Raw genomic sequence first — 24790 nt, 5'->3', positions numbered from 1 at the left:
GGTCTTCCAGATTCGCTAAGGTACGGATAGGTATCCAATCCGTACTGTATTCCATACACCCCGGGCTGACTGATCGATGGCACTGGTAGCAGGATAAGGTAGGTGGGCGCCGTAAGGTACCGGTGCTGCCCTCCCGTCCACTGCGACCTACCCAGGTACCTACCTTAGGTAAGGTGCCTTGGGTAAAGTGAGGTACCTACATTGGTTGTTGTCGTACCCAACCTAACGAGCTCCGATTTGTGGCTGCCATAAGAGCGGGCGGGATGAGGGTCAACATAGGAATCCAGCGGGAATCACGATTGGATATCGAAGTACCTACGCGCCACGGAGTACTCCCTACCTACCCAAGGTCGACCTGGAATTCAGTAGACAGTTGTTGACGGGACCGGGGAGGGGCAGAGTACCTACCTTACCTTACTTAGTCTGAGGGTGGCACGATTGGGTTGGAGGCATACCTAGGTTCGCCCAGTACGGAGTAGGGTAAGTAAAGTAAGTAAGTACGAATACCTACTTATCCGTAATGTGCCGCTATCGATGTATGTCCCATGTACGGAGCGATAGCTAGGTAGAGTAGCTTACATAAATAATCTTGACAAAAGCGTAAGTATCACTCAACATTCACGGGCAAGTCCCTCAAATGACACAGAGAGAGGCACAGAAATGATTCAGTAGGTCGTGAATCAAAAAGTCGACAACAGCAGGGTTCGAACCTGCGCATCCGAAGATAATAGATATAGAACAATAAATAATTCAAGTCTATCGCCTTGGACCACTCGGCCATGTTGCCTTGCCCCGACGAGGCGTTGAGGGGTTCAAGACGCCCCTCTTGACTGTGATTCTGATTCCCCGCCCTGCGCTTCCCCCACCTGCGTCCCACGACTACGTAAGTGGAATGGTGAATATCTACCTAGTAGAAGCTTGAAGCTGCCAGCTGCGTTGGGGCACAGTACTCCGTTCGCAACTCAAAAACGGGGCTCACATGTGCAGCCAAAGAGCCCGGCCGAATGGAGATTGCCGAAGAGACGTCAACTGCTTCCGGGTCAATTCGCACGCTTGGTGCCCATTACCTTACTGTTGGTAGGTACCCTAGGTACCGTTTATCACCTGGAACGTAAAGAGTACACCTAATCACGGTACTTCGTACCTACCTTACCTAGGTTACCTTACCTTATCCGTTCTACAAGCTCAAGGTACCTACCTACCTTAGCTACGGCCCATGGCCGGCACATCAACGACACAAGAAGCCCACGGCAGGCATGAACCTCGGTCTCTGTGTAACACACGAATACATACCAGACATTTAGATCCCCCTCATCTCGCACTTGCAATATCATGTCACCAACCTCTTGTCTCGCTGAGCCCAAGTTGCCATTCTGAACCCCCAAGCGCCCACTACACACCTCTTCTTCACTCCTATCAGCATGGTCGAGCAAAATAGTCGCGATGCCGTCTCCAGTCCTTCAGACAAGGGCAAGGGCAAAGAAGCTTCCACCGTCCCTCCCTCCGATGTCCAAACGGCGCCTGATGATGGCACAGCTCTGCATCAGCAAGGTGACCGAAATACACCGCCCAACTCCTCATTTGCATCCCGCCTCACGGCATCTGCGGCCAGCCTTTCTCGCAGCGCTCTGACAGCTTCCTCTGCCACCGAAACCATCCGTAACGGAACGACGGGAGCGAAAGTTTCACCCGGAACTTCCTCATACTCTGCCCACGGCTCCGGAAGCCACCGAGATACTGCTACGTATCGCAGTCCAAGCAGCGCGAATCCCGGCACCGCCACGGGCTTTGGTTCGGCAACAGGTCTATCCACCGCTGGTGGACAGCAGTATGAAGACTTCATGGATGCTCAAGCTCAAGCGGTTCTCGATGACCCCTCTCAGCCTCAGAGATCAGCCGAGGTTCAGGAAAGCAACTCTGGGATCGTCCTTGTCAGCGAACACACTCAACACACGCCTCTCTCATCAGGCATCAAGTCCGATTTCCAGATACAAGAGGCCAACGACGGCCTAGGCGTTGTTGATCTACTAAACTCTCTCGAGTTGGATGGGTTTGACGTGAATGATGACGACCTGCAGACGTATATATCCCCAGAAGAAGAATTGTCGCTAAAAAGAGCCCTTTTCGACGATGCCCATGGAAGAACTGCCTCCAACTGGACCTCCCTCCTCGACTTCCAGCCCCATTTTCTGAATGGAGACGATCCCAGCGAATTATTGCAGCATTTTGGCGTCGCAGATGTGCAACAAGCCAGAGCCATGTGGATGGAAAGCTGGAACGATGTGCTTACGAGCTACACGGACGAAGTTTGGGGTGACCTCGGGTCCCTCGCCCGACAAGCGCACCAAGAAATTGAAGGGGCGCGCGGAGATGGGACAGAAGCTACGACAGGCCCCGACGAGATGCAGGCACTTCAACGGCTCAGACAGATTCTGGCCCATGTTCGAGGCCGTTAATCGCGACGAGGGTGCTGTGCTGCGTGCAAAGCTTGCTCTGTGCATCAAGACCAGGGCCCGAGGGACTGAGGCCGGGGTTGCTCTGCCAACTGTCCTTCGCCCAATGACATCATGCGATTGCAACCCTCATTGGCGTCTTCCTACCCCCTCACCCTGCGAAGCTCAGATGCCCAGCCACCTCACCCACCCTGGCGGTCCTTTTGGCCTGGGTAGTCCGAGGGAATTTGCATGCATGCAACCCACCTCACCAAACCAACGAGGGCGGGGTTGGACAGCTCACCTTACTTCCTCACAGTAGTTCGAGTGCAGGGACGAGAAATTGGGCGAAAGCCTTGGCTGTGGCTGGTATCCAGCAGATTGACAGCGGGCAGGCTTTGACACTCGTGTAATCCTCCTGTTGGAGCAGCTTAAGAGCGACATACAAGTACTACTGTATTAGCTCTCCGGTCCATCTATCCTCCACTCTTCCCACAACCACACCGAATTCGTAGCCAGCTTGTGAGACAACTGCCCGATGCCATCCGGGACGGATAACTGACTATTCACTCCTGGATCGAGGAGACACCCGGCTTATCTATCACAAAAGGCAGCAACAGACACTCCTCCACTTCCGCACGGCTAGGGCGAGGAAACAGGAAGGCTACGTCAACTACGATCCGGGCCTGGCCCATTATAATCCACGAAATTATGAGGTTATCACGATGGACAACGCGACTGGCAATACTGGGGACCACAGAAATGGTTTTCGCCCTGAGCCCAACTCCGACTTCAACTGACACCAAGGCTATGGTTCCCACCGCCGCCTACGTGCTAGGCGGTGCGCCGTTGCAATTATTTAGACGTCAAGATTGCCCGGCTCGCACATCCAAATGTTCGGATTCACTAGGCGCGACATTTGATGGAATATGTTGCGCCACGGGACAAGTGTGCGAACTGGACGATAATAACCGGCCAGCTTGCTGTCCCTCTGGGTATGACTGAACCTCCGGCATTACTTCGTTACGAGACAAAGCCCGGCTAATTTGGAGTCGCACATTTTAGAGCTGTTTGTACCGGCACGGCTCCGACGACAGTACCGACTGCTACGGCAGTTTCATACGTCCCCAATGCCTACTTTCCATTCCCATACATAGCGACATCGCTCGATCGCGGCGAGTGTTCATCGGCCCTCAGCCAATGTTCCCGAAATTACCAAAGTTGCGTCACTCAATTAGACGGCAATGCGGGCTTCGGCGTTACTGTGATTGTTCCTGGCGGGGGTGGAACCACCGTCGCCGCAACCCGGCCGGACGTTGGAACATCGGCAACACCTATATGTTCCAGTCTTAGCTCCCAAGCATGCTACGGCTTGAACAATGACCAGTGTGCTCAATCAACCACGGTGAATGGCGTCGTCATCAACGCCGCAGCACGTCCGACAGCGGCATGCGTGGCCAAACTCGCGGCGGGCTTAGGGATCGCCGTGTTCGGTGCCATGCGATGAAGGGCAAATCAGACGATTATCAGTGCAAGCAGTTGGATCAACGTGGGAACAAAGTTGTTCACGTAGAGAAACGACTCGTGGAGTTCCGATTGTGTTGCGTTGTTTGTTTTCTTGCTCATTATCCGCTTAGATGAGATGGACAGGGAATACCCCGATTCTTTGCAGTACATCACTTGACTATTGAATGCGGCGCCCCGACATCTTGATTAATGTTCGTCTCTATCATCTTGTACACGTAGTCCAACAAAACGCCGGGTGCTTCGCACCGCGGTGTGGGCCCAAGCCTCGAGCACATCGCTGAGGATCTCAATCATGCGACTGAAAAAGAAAAGACTAATGAAGGAGATTCCGGCAATCACGGCAAAACAGACCCAGTACATCTTGGGGGTGTAGTGTTCCACCAGATCGGGTATCTCTACAGAGAAATAGCTGGTCATGAATGTTATGGGGAGAAAGAAGACGCTCAGCTTGGCTAGTACGGTAGCGCTCCTGCTCAGGCGTGCAGTCGCCTGCGAGTCCCTTTGGGCCGTGAGGTTGAAATACTGTTTAGCAGCATCGTCAGCAAACATTCAATACACTCGGCTCGAGCATGTTTCCCGGAAACCTACCGTGTTCGAGAGTGCGTTTTGCTCGTCTAGATACTCTTGGATTGTGTTGAGCATCAACAGTTGCAGTCTGTCTCCAAGGCGCTCGAAGCGACTTCTTGCTGACGACGATATATTTACCTCGCCGAACATATTTCCAGATAACTCTAGGCGTCCGCATTGACCCTCGTGACAGGCATCTAGGGACCGAGGCGACCAACAGATACGCTTGATGAGGCTTTTATAACCCTCAAACAAGTGTTGGAGTTGGCTGAGCTCCTTTCTCAGAGTATGTAGTGATTCAATAATCTCCCCTGTCTTAATCTTGGTTCTTCGACTCTTGCTTGAAAGTCAGTTCTCTGCTCCCGGTACGGCATCAGTGACCTACCGGCTTCAAGATTTGATCGCTCTGCAACGCAACTTGGTATCAGCAGGTATCCATCTTCGATTACAAGTCATGGTCGTCAAGACTCGGTCCTCGTGACTTACCAGTCGACCCAGCTCTTGCTTGGAAGTTCTTAAAACTGGCAGGGCCGATGAATAATCCTCGAAAAGATAATAGAAAAGATTACTCGAGCCCTCGCAGGCAGTGTTGCTGCCGAGTCCTTGGCGAGGCATCGCCTGCCTGACCGGCTTCAGCGAGAGAAGCCTTCGTTCGAAATCTTCTACGCCGTGCTTGGATAGTTGGCACAAAACGCTGGTGGTGTTGGATCTCGTATTGACGAGTTCTGCCATGGACCATTCTTCGTCTTCGGGGTATTCTGACGATGGCGTCTCGTGGAAAGATACCACGACGGCTATGTCGGTGATGAGCACGGCACGACGATTCGTACGATCATGTCGCAAACTTACAGTCGGAGCTGAGGGCAAGCCATGACCAGTGTCTGGGCGGTAACAGACTTGGACTATGTTCGGTGGCTTTAGAATGTGGCCGGGTGTGCAACCAGTTAGCACCGATGCAGAGGACTGGTCGATAATCAGCTATCTTCTGGCAGTACTTCTGGAATCGGGGTGTCCGAGAACTCACAGTCCTTCCCCTGGTCAATGGAGGTGTAATTGACCGTCTCCTTCACGAGTTGGTAGATCTGAAGCTCCTCCAACACTTGCGCCTGCGTCTGTCCTGGTGGTGGAAGTCCGAGGCCGTCAGACAACGACCCCTTCTCAACATCGCTACCTTGCGGTGACACCGGCGTCGCGTTGGCCTGCTGCTTGATGAATGACAAGGCCGGAGCCGTCATGATGGCGAGAAGTCTCCTGGAGAACCCGTACTGGGCGCCGATGCGTTCCACGGCTGGTTTCTGCATGCTCGGTGACCAGATATTGATCCATCGCACCATGTCGTCTTTGCGCTTTCGGGTGGCGAGCTGGTCGAAATCATCAGAGGTCAGATTGAAGGCGATGAAGGCCTCGTGGAGGTTGAACTCGACGACAAAGTTGAGAGCCTTGTCGTTGGCAGCCTCGGCCTTGACGCGAGTGTACACGGCTTCATCATCTAGATTCTGGAACTTGTCGTCCAACGTGACAGCAGCAGCGGCGGCGGCGGCGAATGGTATAGCCATGATCTACGACCATTGAACTTTTTGGCGGATAGCCATCAGTCAGAGCATGTGAGACTGAAAAGACTGTTTTTGATGCTAAAGTCTGCGATGATGCCTTGAGCTGACAGCCTTGGCCAGCAGAGAGCTGCACGAATACCTCAGCCCTACATCTTATGTCCTTGCTGGCCGGTGACCCCATGCAACAGAGAGTGGGAGGGCGAACCACTCGCTCACACTGTCTCACTTGATTCGCTGCAGAGGATCCGCCAATGTTGGTTCGCGGCGGCTATATGCACATGCGTCGGCGCCTATTTGAGGTTACAACAACACTCAGCCCGTATTTATGCAGCAGGGGTATCGGAGGCTGCCCAACGTTTGTTGAAGCGATTCATCTTGAGAAAAGACATGGTTTATCAAAGATATCATGTGTGTGACATGATAACTGGAGACGTGCGGCTGCCTCTATTCGCGTTCATGTTTCTCAATGTGGTAGTACTGATCACGAGTAACATTGCCAACGTGTGACAGCAGACACCTTGGACTTCAATCGTTAAGCGATAGCATCACATCAGTCATATGGAGTCTTCTGGGAGGTCACGGATGAAACTGTTGTGCGAGTGCAAGACAATTGGGTCTGCGGTCTCTTGTTACCTTGGGTCTAACGTCTATACCGGGGTCCTTTTTCAAATGCCGTCTTGATATCAGCTACTCGAATCACCCACTTAGCAAACAATTGTCTCATTTTTTACCGGATCTAAGACTTAACAGCAATCTTCCCCTTTCACGCATCATCTAAGCCAGTCGTCATCCGGCAACGCGCCAGGACCTCTCGTACTTTCCCCCATGCTCATAAAGCTCAACTTCTCGCAGATACTTCACTCAACCATTGCCGGCACGAGAAGACTCTCCAAAATGCCCAGAGTAGACAAAGTACCTCGCCCTCTAGACTGAGGATTTCCAGGGCCATCCAAGGAGATTCGAAGAAACTGACGGGCAACGTTCTCCGCCTCCTCAAGTCGAGCCTCATCTGTAGCATCTAATCTAGCACACACCACCCCAAGGTCTTCATTTCGGGCGAGGAGCAGTACAATAGCCTCAGCTCGCTCGACCACTGCAGTATCAATCCCATTCAACGCTGCACATCTGCTCCCGAAACTTGACGTGCTCCTTCCGGGAACTAGACTGTAAAGAAAAATCACTTGGTCCTCCATCTGGTTCGCGTCGATATCAAGACGGACTTCCATGTGCACGAGCGATAGCCTTGGTCGCTCTTGAAGATAACCTCCTTCGAATATCTCATGATAATGCGTTGTGATCAGAACTTTGGGGGACTGTAAACCGAGCGTGCTGAAGTGGTCAATGAGGGCAGTCATCAAACCAGCTCCATCATCAGCTGCCGTCCCTTTGCCAAATTCGTCGATTGCCACGAGTGTTCGACGGGTAGCACGATTCAACAGGAAGGCCACCTGCCTCAAATCGGTACCAAATGTACTCTCCGCTTGCGAGACGCTTTCCCGCGTCGAGATACGTGTTAGAATTTGGTCCGTGAGGCCAATCGTCGCGCCGGTAGCGGGCACGAAGCTGCCGATATGGGCGAGGTAAACAATGAGGGCAACCTGCTTGACATATACACTTTTCCCCGAATGATTTGGCCCTGTGATAATGAGAGTGCTGATGCCAATGTTATTGTTGTCTGGCATCGATGTTGGTGTTTTTGCTTCATCGGCAGAGCCTCCGATAAGAATACAATCATTGGGGATGAATGCAGGCACCACCAGTTCCTGAAGGGGGTGACGTCCTCCGTAGATTGACACAATGTTGTCTTCTGTCATAGTGGGACATATCCAGCCATATTTGAGTGCTCCGCTAGCAAGGGCTACAAGGCAGTCAAGTTCGCCGCAAACATCGGACACGCGACTGAGGGTAGCCTCATGTTCGAGGATCTTACAGGCTAGACCGTGCAGGATATCAACCTCGAGATCTAGAGAAATCTTAGCAAGGTAATCATTTTGTCAGTAGGACTTCGCCACGAACCAACAATCCTGCTGTAAGTGTCCCCGAAGTGGTCATCTAAGTCCATCATGAGGTTGTTCTTGAAGTATACATTGTCGTTCGCCGTGAATCTTTGCTCCCAATGGTCACCGGACAGTCCTTGACCTTCGTAGCCTGCCTGAGTGCCCTCGAGTAAAGGGACAACAGTGAGGAAGCCCAATTGCGGCCAAAACACACAGCCTGTGACGAATTTGCGAGCCCACGTCGGTAGCTCCAACGACAATGTTGTGCTGACCTCGTTTAACAGGGATTCTAGCCCTTGGTAAGTCTGCTTCAATTCATCGAGTTCAGTGTTTACGTGTAATTTCACAGCGATGCGTGAGTTTGCCTTGGTTTCCTCGAAATCGACAACCTTTCCTACCAAATCTATAATTGCCGTCAACTTGTCCACTGCGACGACCTGCACCATCTAGTTGATAGAGTCAGCTCTCGCTTCGTCAGACGAGTTGCTACCATGGCTGACCTTTTGTATGATGACAAGGCCATTGGAGTTTCGCAGCTGAAGTATGGCGTCTCTGAGACGTAGCACATGGAGCGAAAATCGAGTAAGTGTCCACTAAACACCACGCTCGATTGAAGCCCAGCCAGCCGGAGATTCTGCTGCGCCTCTTTGCAACTGAGCCAGAGTTTTCTTGATATCTGTGACCTTTCGTAGTCCTTGAGATATGCTCGAAAAGGCCTCTTCGTTCCCCGGTTGCAGGAATACCGCAATGGTTGCTTGCCTCTCGCGGATCATGTCGATGTTGACTAGTGGGCGTAAGAAGAGTTGTTTGAGCCGTGCCTTGCCTTGAGGGGTGCCAGCGAACGGGTGAAAGATGCCGAATAGAGATAGGCTTTCTTTCGAACCGGAGACTGCTTTTCCCGTGCCGGAGATCAGGTTACTCGGATGTAATTCGGATTGGAATACTTGGAGGGAGGAGAGCGTGTCGGCGTTTACAAACATGAAGTCCGCCAAAGCAAACATCCGCAGCGACACTCCGAAAGCTCTCTCTATATTTTCTGCTGCCCGTTGAGCATTCTGAAGTCGTATAGTCTCGCACAGCACGGCACCGGCACAGCCAATCTATATGTGTTAGAATTGCATTCGACAAATATGGCATTTTCTTCATCATAGCTTACTGATGCAACGCTCTCCAGATCTACAAAAGACCCGAGACGCATCGTTTTGACATCTTGGCATTCCTCTCCGGGACCCTGCAAGCTGCGACTGGAGAGGCCGAATCCTGTATTCGTCACCAGAGCATGTTCCGAGGCGGCGATCGGTAGATTCGTTAACCTCTCCAAAGCAGCCGCGTGGCTGAATTCAGTTGAACCTAGAAGTCGGAGAATGTAGTTATCCCTTTCAGATCCTATGAGAATGATTCATGAGCGCCCAAAATCACAGCCCCTATCTCAAGGAATGACTGACCTCGGTCCACATTACTTTGATATTGCTCAAAGAAGTGAAGAATCGCATCCGGTACTTTCAGGGGTAGCAAGACGGTCGTTGGTTGAATGTGCAGCATGAGCATTTCGACAAACTGCAACGGCGCAGTGCAGGACATATCCTGCAGAAGAAATAAGCTGTTTTCGTCTGTATCATAATAGGCACAACCAAGGACACCTTTCACTTGAACGGAAATGGCCATAAGAACCTCGTTCCTCCGCTCGACTTGAGCCATTCCTTCTCTGCCAAGGAGTGACGATGCCTCGTACTCGCTGCTTGACAGTGGTGGGGGCATTTGACGATTGCCGAATTCGACTTCAGCAGCAATCGAGGGCAAGAAATAGTTGTTGGACGGCAGTGTCAGTCGATTCGCGGAGTCTACGAGGTGATTTTGATATCCGGAATCTTCAATGTATTGTCCTGCAGATGGCGAAATCTCCTCAAGTGATGGTACACGGGTACGACGTGGGCTCGAGAAAATGGGCGAGGTGTGGTGCGGACCAACGACACTGGAACTACCGCGCGATCCTCGATATGCATGAGTGGAAGATCCCCTCGAACGACGAGATGTACATGAGCTCCCTCTTGAGCTGACATCCGAGCCAGTCCATGATTCACCTCGTTGGCCTCCCCACGAGCCCCTCTGCGAGCCACCTCTCGACCGGTCTCTGGAACCTCCGTGGAGGATACTCCTGCGAGGTCGACCACGCCAAGGACTGGACATGGCGCTGCCTCGTCCCGGCATTGTTGGGCGTGCGAGTAAATGGGACGGAATGACGAGGCGTTTAGAACTAGACACGGCGAGAGAGAACAATGAGTAATATATGTCCTTGGGGGAAAGAACCGCTTGGCAATCCAGGCGTGATTTATTGTGTGAACAATCCGAAAAGGAGACGAAGAGAAGCCCAGAATGGCAGAACTTAGGTAGTGGTAGGAGGCAGGACTAACACGAGCATGTCCAGGTAACTGTGGCACGATTTCGCTCGCGGCAAGTTCAGATAATTCTCGGCTCTAAATGTCAGGGACCTGAACTTATCCCAATTCAGTCGTGCTTGCCTCGGAGACAATGGGAAGGTTGGTAAGGCAAGGTGCCCAGGGTACTTGCCTAATCTTGTGTAGAAGGCGCTCCTGGCGCACGTTGATTACCTAGCTCTGACACCATTTGGGTGCCCCAAAGCAAGCACGGCGGGACCGCGAAAGGAGTGCCAGCCTTTGCTGATCTTCTCGATGGTTTCCTGCATGCGCAACCGTCGGGGCTACTACGTATGAGCGGGTATTTAGGGTAGGCAATTAACTTTGATGAAGCCAGGTTGCCTTCCGACGCGACCTCGAGCACTTCTACGATGTCAATGTGCCTGGGAAGTGGAACAGTCTTCTCTGCCGTTCGTTTCCTGTTGGATTATCCTTTTCTCAAATTCCTGTAACAGTGGTGAAAGAAGCACTGGATCTAAATACCTTGCCTATTGCATGATGAAGGGTCAAATTCATCGTAGGGAGCTGTCTTCCGAGGCCATTACGATGAGCACTCTGACATGGGCGTGCCCACATTGAAAATACGTTGCAGGCATGTTGTTGGCTTGACTATGTTCATTCGCCATTCCAGAACTCAACCCGACTTGGCCGTGGTTCCGGCCTTTCCCCCAGCCTTGACCCAGTTCGTAAAGTCTCTCTTTTGTTTCCGAACGTCGGCGAAGCCGGGCCGGCTCTCCAGAATTTGAAACGGGTTGCCAACGTAGTCCTTCTCCACCTCCCCGCTGCCCGTCAGGAATCCCAACTCGCCCTCTCGTTCAATTTTGCCTGCCCACACGCGCCATTCGATCGGCCGAAGATTGGGTGCGCCCAAGACCATACCCAGGACGACGATGAGGGTCGCCACGGCCGCTTCGATTGTAATGTCCGCCGGTAGCGACGTGGTGGCTGAGGCAGATGTTGCTAAAGGCGAAGCTGCTCGGAAGGATTGCAGCGCAGAGTGCTCTTGCGCAGAGTAGCAGCTGTTCAACAAAGCAGGTGTCAGAATAAATGCGAGCGAGGCTAGCCGGAGAACGGAACGTGGGAGAGAGAGACTCACGCATGGCCGAGGAGAAGGAGGCCAATGGCCGTGATCGAGCGCGAGATCCACGTCATGATGTAAGAGCGTAATTGACGCGAGCCTGTTGGTGTAATACCGATCAGCTGCTTCAATATGAACACTTGTTTTTGTCGACTGATTTGGTGCCGGAGAAGATTTGAGATTGTCCCAGGCGTACCTTAGCAAGCTCAAGAGCTCAGTATGTGGAGTAGGCGAAGGGCGACGTGCAGGATAGACCAGGCTACTAGCTAGAATGGTTTCAATGTTGAAGTCGATGGCGCCGGGAGCTTTGGCACGTACGTTGCTGTAGCCTCGTTAAAGTGGTTGAGTGTTACTTTGCGGAGAAGATAGTGCACAAACGAAGCTCCTGATAACGGACTAACACAAGGCCATACCTGGCTTAGTTACATACGGCCGACCCCACGTGTACCGCCGAAGTCCCCTCCGGATTGTCACTCGTGCATTACTACCTGGGGAAACATATCTACGGCTGGGTCTTATTGCCATATCATAAAACCTCGTGCTCACAAGGGATTTCCGACCTCCACTTCGCCCTCAAGCTGCCAGCCATCCCTAGAAGCGGGCCCGAGGGACGTGGCGTCGGGTTTCACAGCGAAGAACGAACGCCATCTCTACTGATCAGTAACCATTTCAGCTCTGGAGACCGCAGGTCTATCGGGATGGCACTGCAAGCTGGAGCAATAAGTAGGTACTTGTGTTTGGAAAGCCTTCAGCTACGGTGTGTGCGCCCTCGATGGAACAAGTCCCGGGCCTCTCTCCTCGTCTTCTCCCCTTTTCTTACTTCATGCTCGCTCGTTTGCCCAAGGACCGCCCTCAATAACATGGTTCATCTCCAGTCTCAACAAAACCAAACAGAAATGAGATTCCCGCCTACGTTGTAAGATACCCAATACTCCTGACGCCCTTCCTTTTCTCGGACAATGTTCAAACAACAGGAGCGAGTCGATTCCGAAGCAAAGCTCCTTCTGCTCATTCTGGTTCTATCCAACTGTTGGTGAAGTGGCTGCTGTCAAGCTCCTCCACTCTCCAACTGCTCTCTGGTCCTCTCAGGATCTGAATTTGAGGGTCTGTCAGAAGACTTTCATCATATCCCATACCATCCATCAGTTCCTGCCTTCCGTCGCCAAAGTTGAGCGGATTCGTCCATCGCGGTAGCATGTGATTGCCATACATGTCGCCGTACGGATGACCTCCATGGCCCATTAGACCCGGATCAATTATCGGATCGATGCCGTCAGGATGCGACATTGGGCCGTAGTGGTCGATGCCGTCGTACCGGTGGTCCATCGATGGTGCTGCGTAGCCCATCGCTGGTGATGGCGTCTTCCTGATGAGCACGTCTTCAACAAAGCCGGTGGCGTCCTGACGCTGTTGGACGCTCTGCTGGTAGTACTGGCCGCCGCCAAGGCCGTTCTGACTATATGGTGCTGGGAGAGGTTTTCCAGGGTTGCTGTAATGGTACATGGACTGTGTCTGCACGCCCAGACCCATGGGACTTGTCTGCAGTGGCGGGTAGTTGTGGAAGATGGACGCTGGTGCTTCGTTCCTGCCGTGTCCGGGTTTCCTCACTTGCCTGCTCCTTGAGCTTGCGCGGCTGCCATTCCATTCCATGTCATCCATGTCGCCTTGGTCTGAGTCCTCTTCTTCTCTCGCTTTGGGTCTTGGTTTCGAAGGCGTGAACTTGTAGCCCGGGTGAGCAAGCTGGTGATTCGCGCGCTCTTCCTTCGCCCACTCATTAAACTGGTCCCGAATGTGTTCCGGCTCCAAAGGCCAGCCGGCACCGCAGACCTGAGATACAAGTTGATGGTTATTTTGCGTACAGAGGCTTTTGGCGAGGTTCTGATACGCCTTGCGGTACAACATGAAGGCGTTCATCGGTCGCTTGATTCGGCCTGGGGTCTTGCTCTCTTCGACCTCCTTCATCCGTATTTCTGAAGATCGCTGAACATAGGCCCCAATGTCCGCTACTGGGATGTGCGGTTGCTCCTTTGCCAATTCGCTTAGTGGGCTCTTAACGACATCAACCTTTTTGGCAGACTTTGCCCGCTCCTTCTTCTTCTTGGGCGTTGACTTTTCAACACGTGATGCTCTCACTGCAAGGGGCTTGATGGTAGTTGGCCCCTTCTGGATGCTGAGACCGCTACGTGTGGTCAGCCCATCTGGTGGCCTCGACGGCGTGGGTGGCGACGTGTCAGGGGTGCTGTACGGCTGTAAGGAAGCATGTGAGTGTCTGTATTGCCAAGTTGAACAACGAAGTAGCTTACCTGGTGGCTCAACTCCCCGGACATAGGGCCATATATGGAGCTGACGCTTGTGTCATATCCATGACCATACGACTGTCGAGGCTTGTTTAGTACATGCTATATTGACACACGTGGAGCTGAGCTCGGGACGGGACTGCTTACCATCTGACCATCATGTGGGCGATGTGAGTATGGGGAGTGGTGATCGTATTGCATTTCTTGTCGTGGACCAGGCGTACCGTATCGAGAAGGAGTTTGCATGCCTCCCATATCACTCGGGTGTAAGTGCTCTCGCGGGTAGGATGTGGCTCCTTCCGGGCGTATCAAGTGATGCAGTCCGTTCGGGTAGATATCATCGTTCGAGGGAGCAGGAGATGGGGGACCGTTTTGTTCCATCCCACAGAGCTAAAATCAATGAGGAAAGCTGTTGGAATTATCTGTCGTCGACTGCTAACCAGTGTTGGGTCAACAAGTAGCAAGGAGAGGGCGAAGACGGTGGACTGAGAGACGATGAAGCAGACCAAGTGATTTCTCTCGACGTTGCCTGAATCTCAAGTTGTCGCAGATCCTCGGGGGGGTTCTGCTTCTTTTCCTAATTCTGGTGGTTTTGCTCTTGTCTTCACTTGCGGCTGTCTCGGCACTTGTGTATGGGTAAAGTAGTCGTTGGACGACAGGCAAGTGTTGAACTCCGATGGTAACACAAGGCAATGCCTGGGTCAGGTGACGGATGTGTATGGCAGCAGACGCAGGCTCCCAGGTGAGTAAAGGCGAGAGGGAAGAAGACAGGTATGGCAGCGGTGGAGCAGATGGCTTGAAAGAGGCAGCTGCACCCACAGATTATCTACATTCAGTAGATGTCGAGGAGCCGATGGTGGTGTTAGGCAGGGGGTGGTGTATGCATGAGAAAGAAGGAGAGGGTGAGCTAGGTAGGATGGATCGGACGGGGGAGAAGTAGTAGTCCCCGGTGACCAGAGAGTGGAGGGAGGGCTATAGAGAGAGGCAGAGATACTACGGGCAGCTCGTTCCTGAGAGGCCCTTGTGCCGTTGGCTATCCAGGAAGTACCTGGAGTCTCTGCCTGTGTATGTGTCTCTGATCCGTATGCCTATTGCAGACGCAGCTGCAGCTAGCTGCAAGTATGCAGTGAGTTGCGGTGCGGTGTTGCAGGGACCAGGGATGGCCAAGATGGAGGGCGGGTGAACGAGGTTGCAAGCAGCCGAGAAGCAGGGATTGGTGGTGATCTGGAACCGTTCTCCTGGGATATGGGAAGCAACCACAATGTCCAACTGATGAAGGCCTGGTCAGGCCTGGTCAGGGTCAGGCTTATGAGGGTTGGTAATATGACGAGAGGCCAAGCATGAGAAACTCCATGAATAGCCTGTCTTCTTTCTCTTTGATGGTAGGTGGGGGCGAGAGCAAGTGAGAGAGAGGCGGTAGAGTGCTGATGCTCTCGGGTGGTATCTTCGGGCTTTCTCTTATCGGCTTTGAGTGTTCTTGTTGTTGTTCAGGCGGTTGTTCGCTTCTCGTTGTTCCTCGGTGCTTCTCTTCTCTTTTTCTGCTCGTCTCCGGTGCACATTGGCTATTCTTCTGATCCCCGCTCTTCCGGTCCCAAGATAGCAACGTTGGGTGAAGATGGTGATGGGTTGCCGCCCCGCGTCTCTTTGCCAGCAGGGTTTCTTTCACTTTCTTTCTTGGTCCCTCGGGAGTGCGGCGATGTTGCAGAGGGGTAGGTGGGGAGTTGAAATGGGAATAGAAGGCAAGGGTGAGCTGAGCTGAGCTGAGATGGCTGTATGTGTGGATGATGTGGGTGTGTATGTGTGTTAGAGAGAGAGGGGGGGAGAGAGCGTGCCAGATGGATGTCTGAGGGTCTCAATCTGAATCGGAATCCGAATCTGAATCTGAATTTCAAGCGAATAAGAGATCCTGGCCGTGCTCAAAGAACCCCAGAGGCATATAGAAAAGGCCAAGGGAAATCGGTCTTTGTCAGAAGGGAGAACCGATGAGAGGATTCATTCATTCAACCCTTTGCAAGAGGGGAGGGGCGAGATGGGGAGTGAAAGAAAAGCGTTCGGCCGGGCTGGATGGTTTTATGTCTACATGTTACGCATGTGCATCTGGGCAAGTTGGGACTCTGCTTCTTTTGCTTTAGCCTCCCTTCTATGCCGTCGCTGGCTTCTCTGTGTCCGAAAGAGCATCTAGCTGATTGCCGCATTCGGACATGGGGTTGAAAGCGGCGCCGGGCGGCCGTACCAGCCTTACCAAGCCCTCACCACCAAATGGCAACTCATCTGTTGGTGCTGCTGTGTCTGTTTGGCCGTCTTCGGTTAAAGCGAGCGAGAACGATCCCCGCCCCTGCTAAGGCCGGGGGACGCTGGTGTCCGGTATCCTGGTGTTAGGTTGTGTGTCCATATCGCGAGCTCGGCCATATCGTCGGCTGCCATTATGATTACTCGTGTCAGGCGGTCCCAAGTGGCCAACGCGGCACGGAACCATTGCCATGTTATGCCATGCCATGCCTTGTTCCTACAATGTCTGGGTCCTGGACATGTACACGAAACTGGTCAATGTTGACGGGGGCGGTAAACGACGCAAATACACCAACATGAAATAGCGGCAGAGACGATGTGAGGAGCGCGGTGCGGCACGACATTGCTCACCAACAAGCAACAGGGGATATAAAGACAGGGCGGGCATCGCTAAGGTGGGGAGACACCTTCCTCCCATATGAAGTCTGAAGATGTCTTTCTGCCACAATTGCACGGGTGGTGCTGCATCTGCCTCGTCTGATGTTGCTACCGGCGCGGACGTTCAAAAGTGACGAGACGCATCGCTTCCCTCTTGAACTGACGGCATGGCTCCCATCTGAACAGGGGTTCAGGTCTCGCTCTCTCCCCTCAGCCTTCGTCATTTCATCCCGTTTTCCCCCACCGGTTCACGCTGACAGCCGGTCAGTTCAAGACCAAGATCCATCTTCTGGCAAAGCCATTTACGAGGGAACTCACTCAAGTTCCAACTTGACTGATGGCCTGTTCGCTTCTCCTCGCCCTGTCCTGCACCCTTGTCTTCCACCCATCCTGCTATTTTATCGTGCCCATTCATACATGATTGAGCTTCTGACAGTGTTTACTCTGACAGAGCTTCCCCCTCCACTCACCCCTCCCCTTAGCTTAGCCACGCCTCCCCGGATGTCTGTGCACGTGTTCGTCTCTCCCTCCGCGGCTGAACATGCCTTTTTTTTTTTTTTAGCATGAACACTTATGATGGAAAGCAGGGAGGGAAACACGGTGCAGGATTTTCAAAGTAGTGTCGGGAGAGAGGCCGAAGCAAGGAAGGCCATGCCACAGTCGATATAATATCGTGTGAGGCAAAGATTGACAAAAGGAGTCGATGATGATACAAAACCGCTGGTGACCGGGGATGGAAGATGCGATGTAAATATCTGAGGTTTGTTCAGCTAGAACCAGCCGGATAATCAGGTTGAAGAGCGGCTAGATCTTGTAAGTACCTTGCGTAGCATCAAGAGCAAAATGATCGGCAACGTGGAGCCCTGGCCCGGAGGAAGAAAAGCAACGAGCCCAGAGGATAAAGTTGGGAATGGTGGGAGTGGGAGTGGGAGTGGGAGTGGGAGCGTGGGACGCACTGCCCTCCCCGTCCTTCACCAAGGACCTAACCAACGCAGCACCTCACGCAAGTTGCAACCACGCAAGACGGTTTTGGCAGGGAAGGCGAGGCAGGCAGGCCGCACAGGCAGGCAGGGCAGGCAGGGCCGGCAGGGAATTGGAATGTTTGTTTGCTCCTTCTGCTGCCGGAAGTGTTGGTGGCGTCACTTCTCATTGGTCTTGTCCAGAAACAGAGCGTGGCGCGCATTCCACCTCGCTCCTTCTTTGACTCTTCTATGTCGGTCCTTCCTTCCTGCCATGGTGCGTGGGGATCGGTGCATGTCCGTCTCTCTCTTTCCCGTCTCGTCTTGGGCAAGTACTGACATGCCTACCTACCTTAGGTACCTGACCTTATTCGGTACGTGCCTACTTCAGAAATCTGTTGCTTCTCGTTCCCTCCTTCCGACTTTTTTTGTCTCTTACAGCAGAAGGTAAAGTACCTCAAGGTATTTTCATCTTGGGCGGCGCCTTGGATTCTCCGTCCTTCAACCGAAGCATGAGATACGGAACTCAAATACTTAGGTTTCTCTCTTTTTCCACCAAGGTAATACTGTATGTCATATCTCAAGCCATGGCCAACGTTCTTTTCGCTATTCTCACTCGTCTGACATCCTCACTCTGTTCGTTCGCTTCATCACAAACATGCAGCCCCGGTATCTGCATCGTCAACCGTGCCCTTGCATCAGAACCCGGCCTCGCCATTTCGGGCCAGACCAGCAGGTGGCCACGACCGTCCAGCTGGTAAATGAAGACTACCTTACCTTACGGATGGATACCTTGCCCTCCTTTCCAAGAGCCAACCGACAATATTCGAACATACGTAGTACCCTTTCCCCCAGCCGACGTCGGAAGCCTGGCCTTGGTCAGTCGTTACTGGGTGCTCAAGCACCGTGTACACCTCCTCCAATTGCAAAGCAAATTTGTTTCTCGTTGTTTCCCATTCAAACCCACATCAATAGGAAACACTCGCAAATCATCCCCACAGTGACCAGGGCCTGCCCGACACGCCCATGATACTCAACGCGCGCAGCAGAAATCGGCATCTGAACTTCATTTTCAATCATTATACATCTGCTCAATCCTTCATCTTGCATAGCACATCATCCACTCAGCAACTATCGTTTAGATTCTCCCCAATTCTGCTACGATGTTCCCCGCTCTTAGTCGTTCTCGGCCAGCCAAGCATCATAAAAAACCATCAGGACCTTCTGATCCTGGGCCAAGACTGAGGTGAGGCATACCTGAGGTACCTACTTAGTGTTGGCCTAACCGGAGAGATGAGAGTTTCCGGCCCATAAGGTTCATATATTCGGCTAGCCCGTTGTATTCCGAAGGATGCCGCCCTCTGCAGAGTGCGGGAGAGCTACCGCCCTCTCTCAGTCAGCCTCTGACCTAGTCGGTCTTCTCTGGCCTCTAGACTCCAGTTCAGCTTCTCCATCTTCCTCGACTTTGGCCATACCGCCATGCTTCCGGACGCCGCAAGAGACTCTGCCCGGTCGTCTGTCATCCGAACCACTTGCCCGTCATTCTGCGCTTGCGGCTTACGCCTGCAAGCTACTATGCGCCATGTCTTCGTCCGTGCCTCTTGGCTCCAGATCTGGCCCTAGAGCTGGCTCAGAAAATCCCCTAGTCTGCGTCTTAGTGTCTCGTCCTGACTCTTGACGGCGGCCCCATCTCGCCTCTTTTTCGCTCTCTTCTCCACATACGCAGGCACTGGCCGGCCGCGCTGCAGGCACACAGGAACGGCACCGACGGTGGCACGGTGGGATGGATGGATGGTTGGATGCTGCATCCTCAGGCCCCATGTCGATCCCAACGGAGCGCATCCAATGGCATCCGATGATTCCAGCCTCTGGCCCCCTCCAGGTCAAATCTACATACAAACTACCACACTACCCACGAACACCACGTTCTCAGTGCTCACACACCAAATCCCCGACTCCCGTAGGCCCCTGCTCTTTGCACCCACTGGCACCTCATCTCCAGACGTCCAAAGGCTACGGATACCGCCACATGCATCTGCGCTTTCAACTCGTTTTCCATTCATGCAAGGCACCTGTTCTTGCAGGAGCCATGCATCACTAGGCTGCTGTAACGGCCCCCCCGGCCGGTCCTTAACTCTTCGTCAGTATCCGCAGGAGGACTACATAGGAGTTGAGAATCAGAAATTCACAAATTTGAGTGAGAGATGATGCCTGGGCCCTGGACTCACATGCCGCCTCCGCCATTCCCACTAGATGGTATCCGTATCGGCGTTTACCTCAGGTCCAACACGACTCGGGCTCATCTTGGCACTGCTGCGAGGTAGGGTGGCTGATCATATATGTCTTCCGGCTCTAATGTAGCCCGCGGCCGTCTCCATTCGCCTCTCCGCTTTTCCGCATGTGCATGCATGGTAGCATGGGCACGCATGCCTCATGGCAGACGTGCAGTTTTCTCTGGAGACTGTCCTTTGCCCTCCTCTCATGCTCTTCGCTCATTTGCTTGCTCATATAATTCTGTTCAGGTCGTGCAGCCGGAAGCCATGCGGCGAGGTTGTGCCGAGGTGCAAGTCCACTCTCGACTACCTCCCTTAAAGTCACCATTAAATCAAGGACGCCGTTGCTCTCCAACCCAAGGATGGCAATGTGCCATCCCCGGTGATAGCACACAGCGACGGCAGGGTGCGACCCCCCGTGGTCCCGTAACGTAAGCGTGGGGGAAAACACGCCAGTGGACCGTGGTGATGATAGACCACCGCACGTCTACGATCATCTGTAATCTCAACAGCCCGAGACATCCCTCGAGACCAACGGGAAAGAGATGTCAAGGATTTGTGCCATGTCAGGCCAGGCAAATACAGCCGAAAATCACCCTGGTTATGTCTGTCCTCGTAGGCCCGTCTTCCCCGTCCTCCCCATGCAAGACATGAGCGAACCGATACATAGGTTGCCGCTCAAACCATTGCCCAAGCCTGTCTAAAAGCTTAGACCATTGGTTCGTTGATCGTGAGACTAGATGTGATTTCTGACTTTGAGTCATCAACCTGTTGTCTTCCAGACCATCCAGATACGGCCTTGAGAGGAAGTCATCGTAGCTGGCTCCGGTGCAGCTGGTTGTGCTCTCTCCCAGAAAGAGCGGTTCACCTCTGAGACCTGCAGCGGCATATCTAGGGCCGCATCGAACTACATTTAAACGCATCTCAAGAATAGCTAGCGTGTACTGCTGCTCGTGCAGCTTCATCTGACCTGGGACACGATCAGTCTCTTGTACAGGATACTTGTTGCCATTCGCATATCCCTAAAGAAACGAACCCGGTTAATATCCCCAAACCTGAGGCTCGATCTCATTCGCAGGGATAGCAGTATTCCCCGCCATTTTGTCTCTAGCAATGACCTAGATCACCTTCACATGAGCTCGTGTTGAGGAAACTTTTACTCGTTACTACCTGAGGTATCCTATGCAGTCGTTCGTCATACATGTACTATCCATACACATCCAAACAGCCAAGTCATGTCCACTCTGTGGAAGGGTCATAACAATTCAAGCACCAGGCAGAGCCTATGACATGGCTCCCATACTTCTTATACAGGAGTGACCCCGCGTATTCATCGACTCAGCTGTCTTACGCACGCCTCGGACTCTCTGTCGCCTCAAAGCGCATTTGGACTTGCACCTGGAGGCTGTGGCCGTCGGACTGGCTCCGCAGGCTTGATAGGGGGCGTCAGAATCTGATGACGTGGGGACGGCGAAAGCGTCGCCACAGGCGGTAGGACGGCAGGGAGGGCAGGCGTTTTGATGCTTGGGGGCTGCGGACGGGGCGCCGGGGGAGAATGCTTGGTCGGAGAAAGTCCGCCCTCAGGAGCGGGCAGTGTGAATGATGAGTGTGCCGAGCCCGGGATGCCATGCTCGCGGCTGATGATGGGCGTGGCAAGCAGACTGGAGTTTCCATGTCTAGGCGATGAGACGTCCCGCGGTGCTGGTGTGGTTCTCGCCCGCGGTGGGCTTGCAGGCACATGGTCGTGACCGTTCGCCAAGGACTTCTCAGCAGTAGCGTCACGATGAGCTCGCCCATCATCAGCATCATCGTTCTCAGCCTTGGGTGTTTTTGGTTCCGGGCTGGTCTCCTTGGCTCCATTTATCCCTAGAGGTTGGGTCGGTGATCCAGAGCGGCGGCTAGTGATCGCAGACTCTGATAGTGCCCCAATGTCTTGCCCGAGCACCGATTCCCCCCTCGATGGAACCGACCTGTCATGGCCTGTCGGACTCAACTGGCGGTCGCTCTCCTTTGACGGCTGCTTCGCAGGCGAGGACGCCACGTCAGCTGGGCGGTTTACCTTGAGCTTGATAGTCGTCTTTGGTTTTGCCGCAGCCTCTTGCTCACGCCGCTTGCATGGTTGGCAGACGAAATGAAACTCAGGCTTCTCAGCTTCGGTCTCGCTAATGCCAAGGCATTTGCTGTGCTGCCAGACGTTGCACTTCTCGCACGCCACGCTATGTGTGCCGTCGTCAACCTGGCCGTAGACACCGCAGATGCAATCGAAGATCCAGTCTTCCTCCTCGTCTTCTAGCTCCTCCAGTGCTCGCATGTTCTTCTCTATCTCGGCTTGCAGCCGTCGCTCCGAGATACGACCCGAGCCATTGCGGTTGTCTTCTGAAAGCTGAGAAAGTTCGCGTTCATGTTGTAAGCGACGAGCCTCCCGTTCCTTCAGCCGTTTCTCTCGGGATATCAGTCTGAGGTCCCGCTCTTTTTCGATCTTGAGCTGTTGTTGCTCTTGTTTCTTTGCTGCGGCCCGTTGGACTTGAATGACCTTGGCCTCTTCCTGAGCCTTCTCTTCTTGCTTCTGCTGCTCTGCCTTATTCGCGATGCGGCTAGAACGCTTCGCATTTGCCATCTTAGCCAGACTCAACAGTTCTCTCTCTCGCTGCTGCTCCTTGCGCTTCCTCGACTCCTCCTGCTTCTCTAGGATAGGAAGTAAATGCTCTTGCAACTGGTCTCGCAAGACCTTCTCGTTGTCGTCCTTAGTTTTGTGGAAAGACGCAATGATCTCCTGTACATCTTCCAAGCTGACAGCGAGGCATTCCCATTTCATGCTGCCGAGGCCAGTGTCCTCGGTCGTGTCCCCGGAAGCATCGGTCGGTTCATTTACAGACTGGTCCGCATGATCTGTACCGTTTGGTGCAGAGAGGCGCCGTCTTTTATTTGAACGGGATCCGTATTTCGCAGCTTTGGCCTTCTTCTTGGGAGTAGGTGGGTTTGGCGGTTCAGTCATTCGATAGACTCTATTGTCATCGAGAACAAAATACGTCCGATCGTCTTTGTCCCAGCCGATGGGCTCAATCCGCTGTACAAGCCTGTTAGAATACCAAAGCATAGCAGATGAACTCCTGAGTACTCACCCAGCTAGTCTGATCAATGTCCTTTTGTTCTTCCATCTTCTCCCTGACGCGCTCGGGGCGAGCCATGACCCATTGTGTCATTTGTTGAAGAATTCGTACCTGCGTCTAGGTTAGACACGTTGCACCGACTTAGAGAGTAACCATGCATTTACCTTGGTCAAGACATCGAAGTCTGTGAACTTGGCTGCGATTTCTTCTGTGCCAAAGGGGTTCTTCTCAGGTGTCCTTGCCAAGTATTGCCTTCGCGTGTACTCGTCAAAGAGCTCGTGTCTACGACATGTTAGCATGGGAAGTCCCAACATGCGACAAGCGACATCAACAAGGCTCAATAACGTACGTGAGGCCACGATGCGACGAAACGAACTTCAGTAAGGCGAGACCGATATCCTGGAGAACAGGGGCATTCGGCTTCAGGCATTCGGTCTCGATGTCCTAGAAGCGAGCAGTCAGTAAGTGGTAGCGCCCACGCAATATTGAGTTAAGGCAAAGAATCGCATACCTCTGTATCTAGGTTATCATCAATCTTGACCACCTTGCCAAAGAGATAGATCCACTGGCACAAATTTGCGAATTGCCATTGATTCCGTAAGCGAAGGAGCAGAGAGTCTTCTTCTTTTAAGCCATTCTCAGCCTCCTGCAGTGTCCTTTTGCGAGATGATACCATGGTTCTGCTTGCGTTCTGCGTTGATGCGCCAAGGCGGTCGAAGGAGGAATCGATGCGGCCAGAAATCGTGGGGCCTGATGATGCTGCGTGCTTGCTGGTGACGTCTTGGGTATACTTCAAGACTGTCGCGTCATTGATACGATATAGTCGCGCAGTGAAGCGCCGATGAAATCAAGGTCTCGAAGAGGTATGTTCGAATTGGGGTAGGAGGTCGGCCGTCGATCAATCGAAGTGTCTGCGGGTCAACTGTATGGAAGGGATCGTGAGGTGGTGACGAGCGGCTGATGGTATGGACCAAGACGAAAGCTGATCGAGGAGGTGGGAAAAAAAACCCGAGGTGGGAATTCGAGTGAGTCAAAACGGAAGTAGAATGCTGGGGGCGTTGTTCAGTACTAGAAAGTAAAATAATGGCAAGGCGAGGCAAAAGACACGGGATGAAGTCGAGTGGATGCAATCAAATTACTCTACTTTCTGGCGTGGATGGACGCCGAACGTCAGTGCTACAGCCTACCTTCCTCGATCTTGTCTGGTCTGGACGCGTTTGGGCCGCGGCGTAGGTATCTAAGGTGCAGGCGCGTGGGCGCCTGCCCGGCGGGTGGCATCGAAAAAGGGTCCAAGCTTGTGCGCAGGGAGCCTTCTCTACTAAGGTAGGTACCATAGCATTACCTAAGGCAGAGTTACATAATACACTCACGGAGGACAGAACGGGGCAGAACGGGGGGATCAGGACGGAGGTTGGATGCACCGGCCGGTGATGCTCGGGAAGGAGTGGGTCCATCGGGAGCACTATCCTTTTGGCCTTGCTCTCGTGGCTCTCTTTCTCTCCCTTCCCGGGCAATTTTCACCATCCTTCCTCGCATCTTGGCAATCACCCCTGCTGCGATCAAATATCTACCTGATGTGGGCCCAAGGCAAGAAGAAAATAAGAAGAAGAAGAAGAAAACGCTCTACGACCATGTGTGTACTCGCGTCTTATTTCCTGGATTTACTTATCTGCGAAGTCCCTTGATGTTGATGCTCATGGCATTCATTCAGATCACGGCTGATGGCGATGAGCATATTTAGGACCTTGCAACAATATTACGTAGCCATACTCCACAGCGTCGGCCGGACGTAGCCGACACGAGCTGGGCATTGGGCACTTTGCCGTGCTTGCCAGCGACAACCCGAGAAGTAGAATTTCGGGGGGCAAGTGTCCCCATCAGCACAGGGCAGTGAC

At 53.0% G+C, this 24790-nt stretch overlaps 9 protein-coding genes across 9 annotated transcripts; 2 read left to right on the top strand and 7 right to left on the bottom strand.

Annotated features, from left to right (window-relative positions):
- Window positions 1-1421: 1421 nt before the first annotated feature.
- On the top strand, window positions 1422-2456 carry CTAM01_06800 (uncharacterized protein; the record flags this gene model as incomplete). Its single annotated transcript, XM_060522826.1, has 1 exon — window positions 1422-2456. One exon carries the CDS (start codon window positions 1422-1424, stop codon window positions 2454-2456), a length of 1035 nt encoding a protein of 344 aa, XP_060382671.1.
- Window positions 2457-3194: 738 nt separating this feature from the next.
- CTAM01_06799 (uncharacterized protein) lies at window positions 3195-3939 on the top strand (the record flags this gene model as incomplete). The annotated part of the gene is made up of 3 exons (XM_060522825.1): window positions 3195-3273; window positions 3382-3427; window positions 3498-3939. The coding sequence occupies 3 exons, from the start codon at window positions 3195-3197 to the stop codon at window positions 3937-3939; spliced, it is 567 nt and encodes a 188-aa protein (XP_060382670.1).
- Window positions 3940-4145: 206 nt separating this feature from the next.
- Window positions 4146-6082, bottom strand: CTAM01_06798 (ADP-ribosylation factor; the record flags this gene model as incomplete). The annotated part of the gene is made up of 6 exons (XM_060522824.1): window positions 4146-4481; window positions 4548-4862; window positions 4912-4932; window positions 5013-5320; window positions 5376-5489; window positions 5551-6082. The coding sequence occupies 6 exons, from the start codon at window positions 6080-6082 to the stop codon at window positions 4146-4148; spliced, it is 1626 nt and encodes a 541-aa protein (XP_060382669.1).
- Window positions 6083-6936: 854 nt separating this feature from the next.
- On the bottom strand, window positions 6937-10284 carry CTAM01_06797 (MutS domain V; the record flags this gene model as incomplete). Its single annotated transcript, XM_060522823.1, has 6 exons — window positions 6937-8042; window positions 8096-8522; window positions 8820-9176; window positions 9233-9426; window positions 9522-9917; window positions 10158-10284. 6 exons carry the CDS (start codon window positions 10282-10284, stop codon window positions 6937-6939), a joined length of 2607 nt encoding a protein of 868 aa, XP_060382668.1.
- Window positions 10285-11145: 861 nt separating this feature from the next.
- CTAM01_06796 (transmembrane protein 32) lies at window positions 11146-11663 on the bottom strand (the record flags this gene model as incomplete). The annotated part of the gene is made up of 2 exons (XM_060522822.1): window positions 11146-11530; window positions 11608-11663. 2 exons carry the CDS (start codon window positions 11661-11663, stop codon window positions 11146-11148), a joined length of 441 nt encoding a protein of 146 aa, XP_060382667.1.
- A 934-nt stretch (window positions 11664-12597) lies between these two features.
- CTAM01_06795 (HMG box protein) lies at window positions 12598-14267 on the bottom strand (the record flags this gene model as incomplete). Its single annotated transcript, XM_060522821.1, has 3 exons — window positions 12598-13836; window positions 13893-13964; window positions 14034-14267. 3 exons carry the CDS (start codon window positions 14265-14267, stop codon window positions 12598-12600), a joined length of 1545 nt encoding a protein of 514 aa, XP_060382666.1.
- A 2844-nt stretch (window positions 14268-17111) lies between these two features.
- CTAM01_06794 (uncharacterized protein) lies at window positions 17112-17498 on the bottom strand (the record flags this gene model as incomplete). Its single annotated transcript, XM_060522820.1, has 2 exons — window positions 17112-17308; window positions 17375-17498. Coding segments are annotated over 2 exons (321 nt in total), but the record flags the coding sequence as incomplete, so codon positions are not given.
- A 2853-nt stretch (window positions 17499-20351) lies between these two features.
- CTAM01_06793 (uncharacterized protein) lies at window positions 20352-20549 on the bottom strand (the record flags this gene model as incomplete). The annotated part of the gene is made up of 1 exon (XM_060522819.1): window positions 20352-20549. One exon carries the CDS (start codon window positions 20547-20549, stop codon window positions 20352-20354), a length of 198 nt encoding a protein of 65 aa, XP_060382664.1.
- A 611-nt stretch (window positions 20550-21160) lies between these two features.
- Window positions 21161-24173, bottom strand: CTAM01_06792 (PHD-finger domain-containing protein; the record flags this gene model as incomplete). The annotated part of the gene is made up of 6 exons (XM_060522818.1): window positions 21161-22852; window positions 22908-23006; window positions 23060-23177; window positions 23245-23339; window positions 23407-23693; window positions 24083-24173. The coding sequence occupies 6 exons, from the start codon at window positions 24171-24173 to the stop codon at window positions 21161-21163; spliced, it is 2382 nt and encodes a 793-aa protein (XP_060382663.1).
- Window positions 24174-24790: the final 617 nt, after the last annotated feature.

Source organism: Colletotrichum tamarilloi, assembly GCF_030869305.1.
Source record: "Colletotrichum tamarilloi strain Tom-12 chromosome Unknown Scaffold_19.1, whole genome shotgun sequence".
NCBI lineage: Eukaryota > Fungi > Ascomycota > Sordariomycetes > Glomerellales > Glomerellaceae > Colletotrichum > Colletotrichum tamarilloi.
The sequence above is the reverse complement of the archived record's forward strand: the minus strand, read 5'-3'. Positions and strand labels throughout refer to the sequence as shown.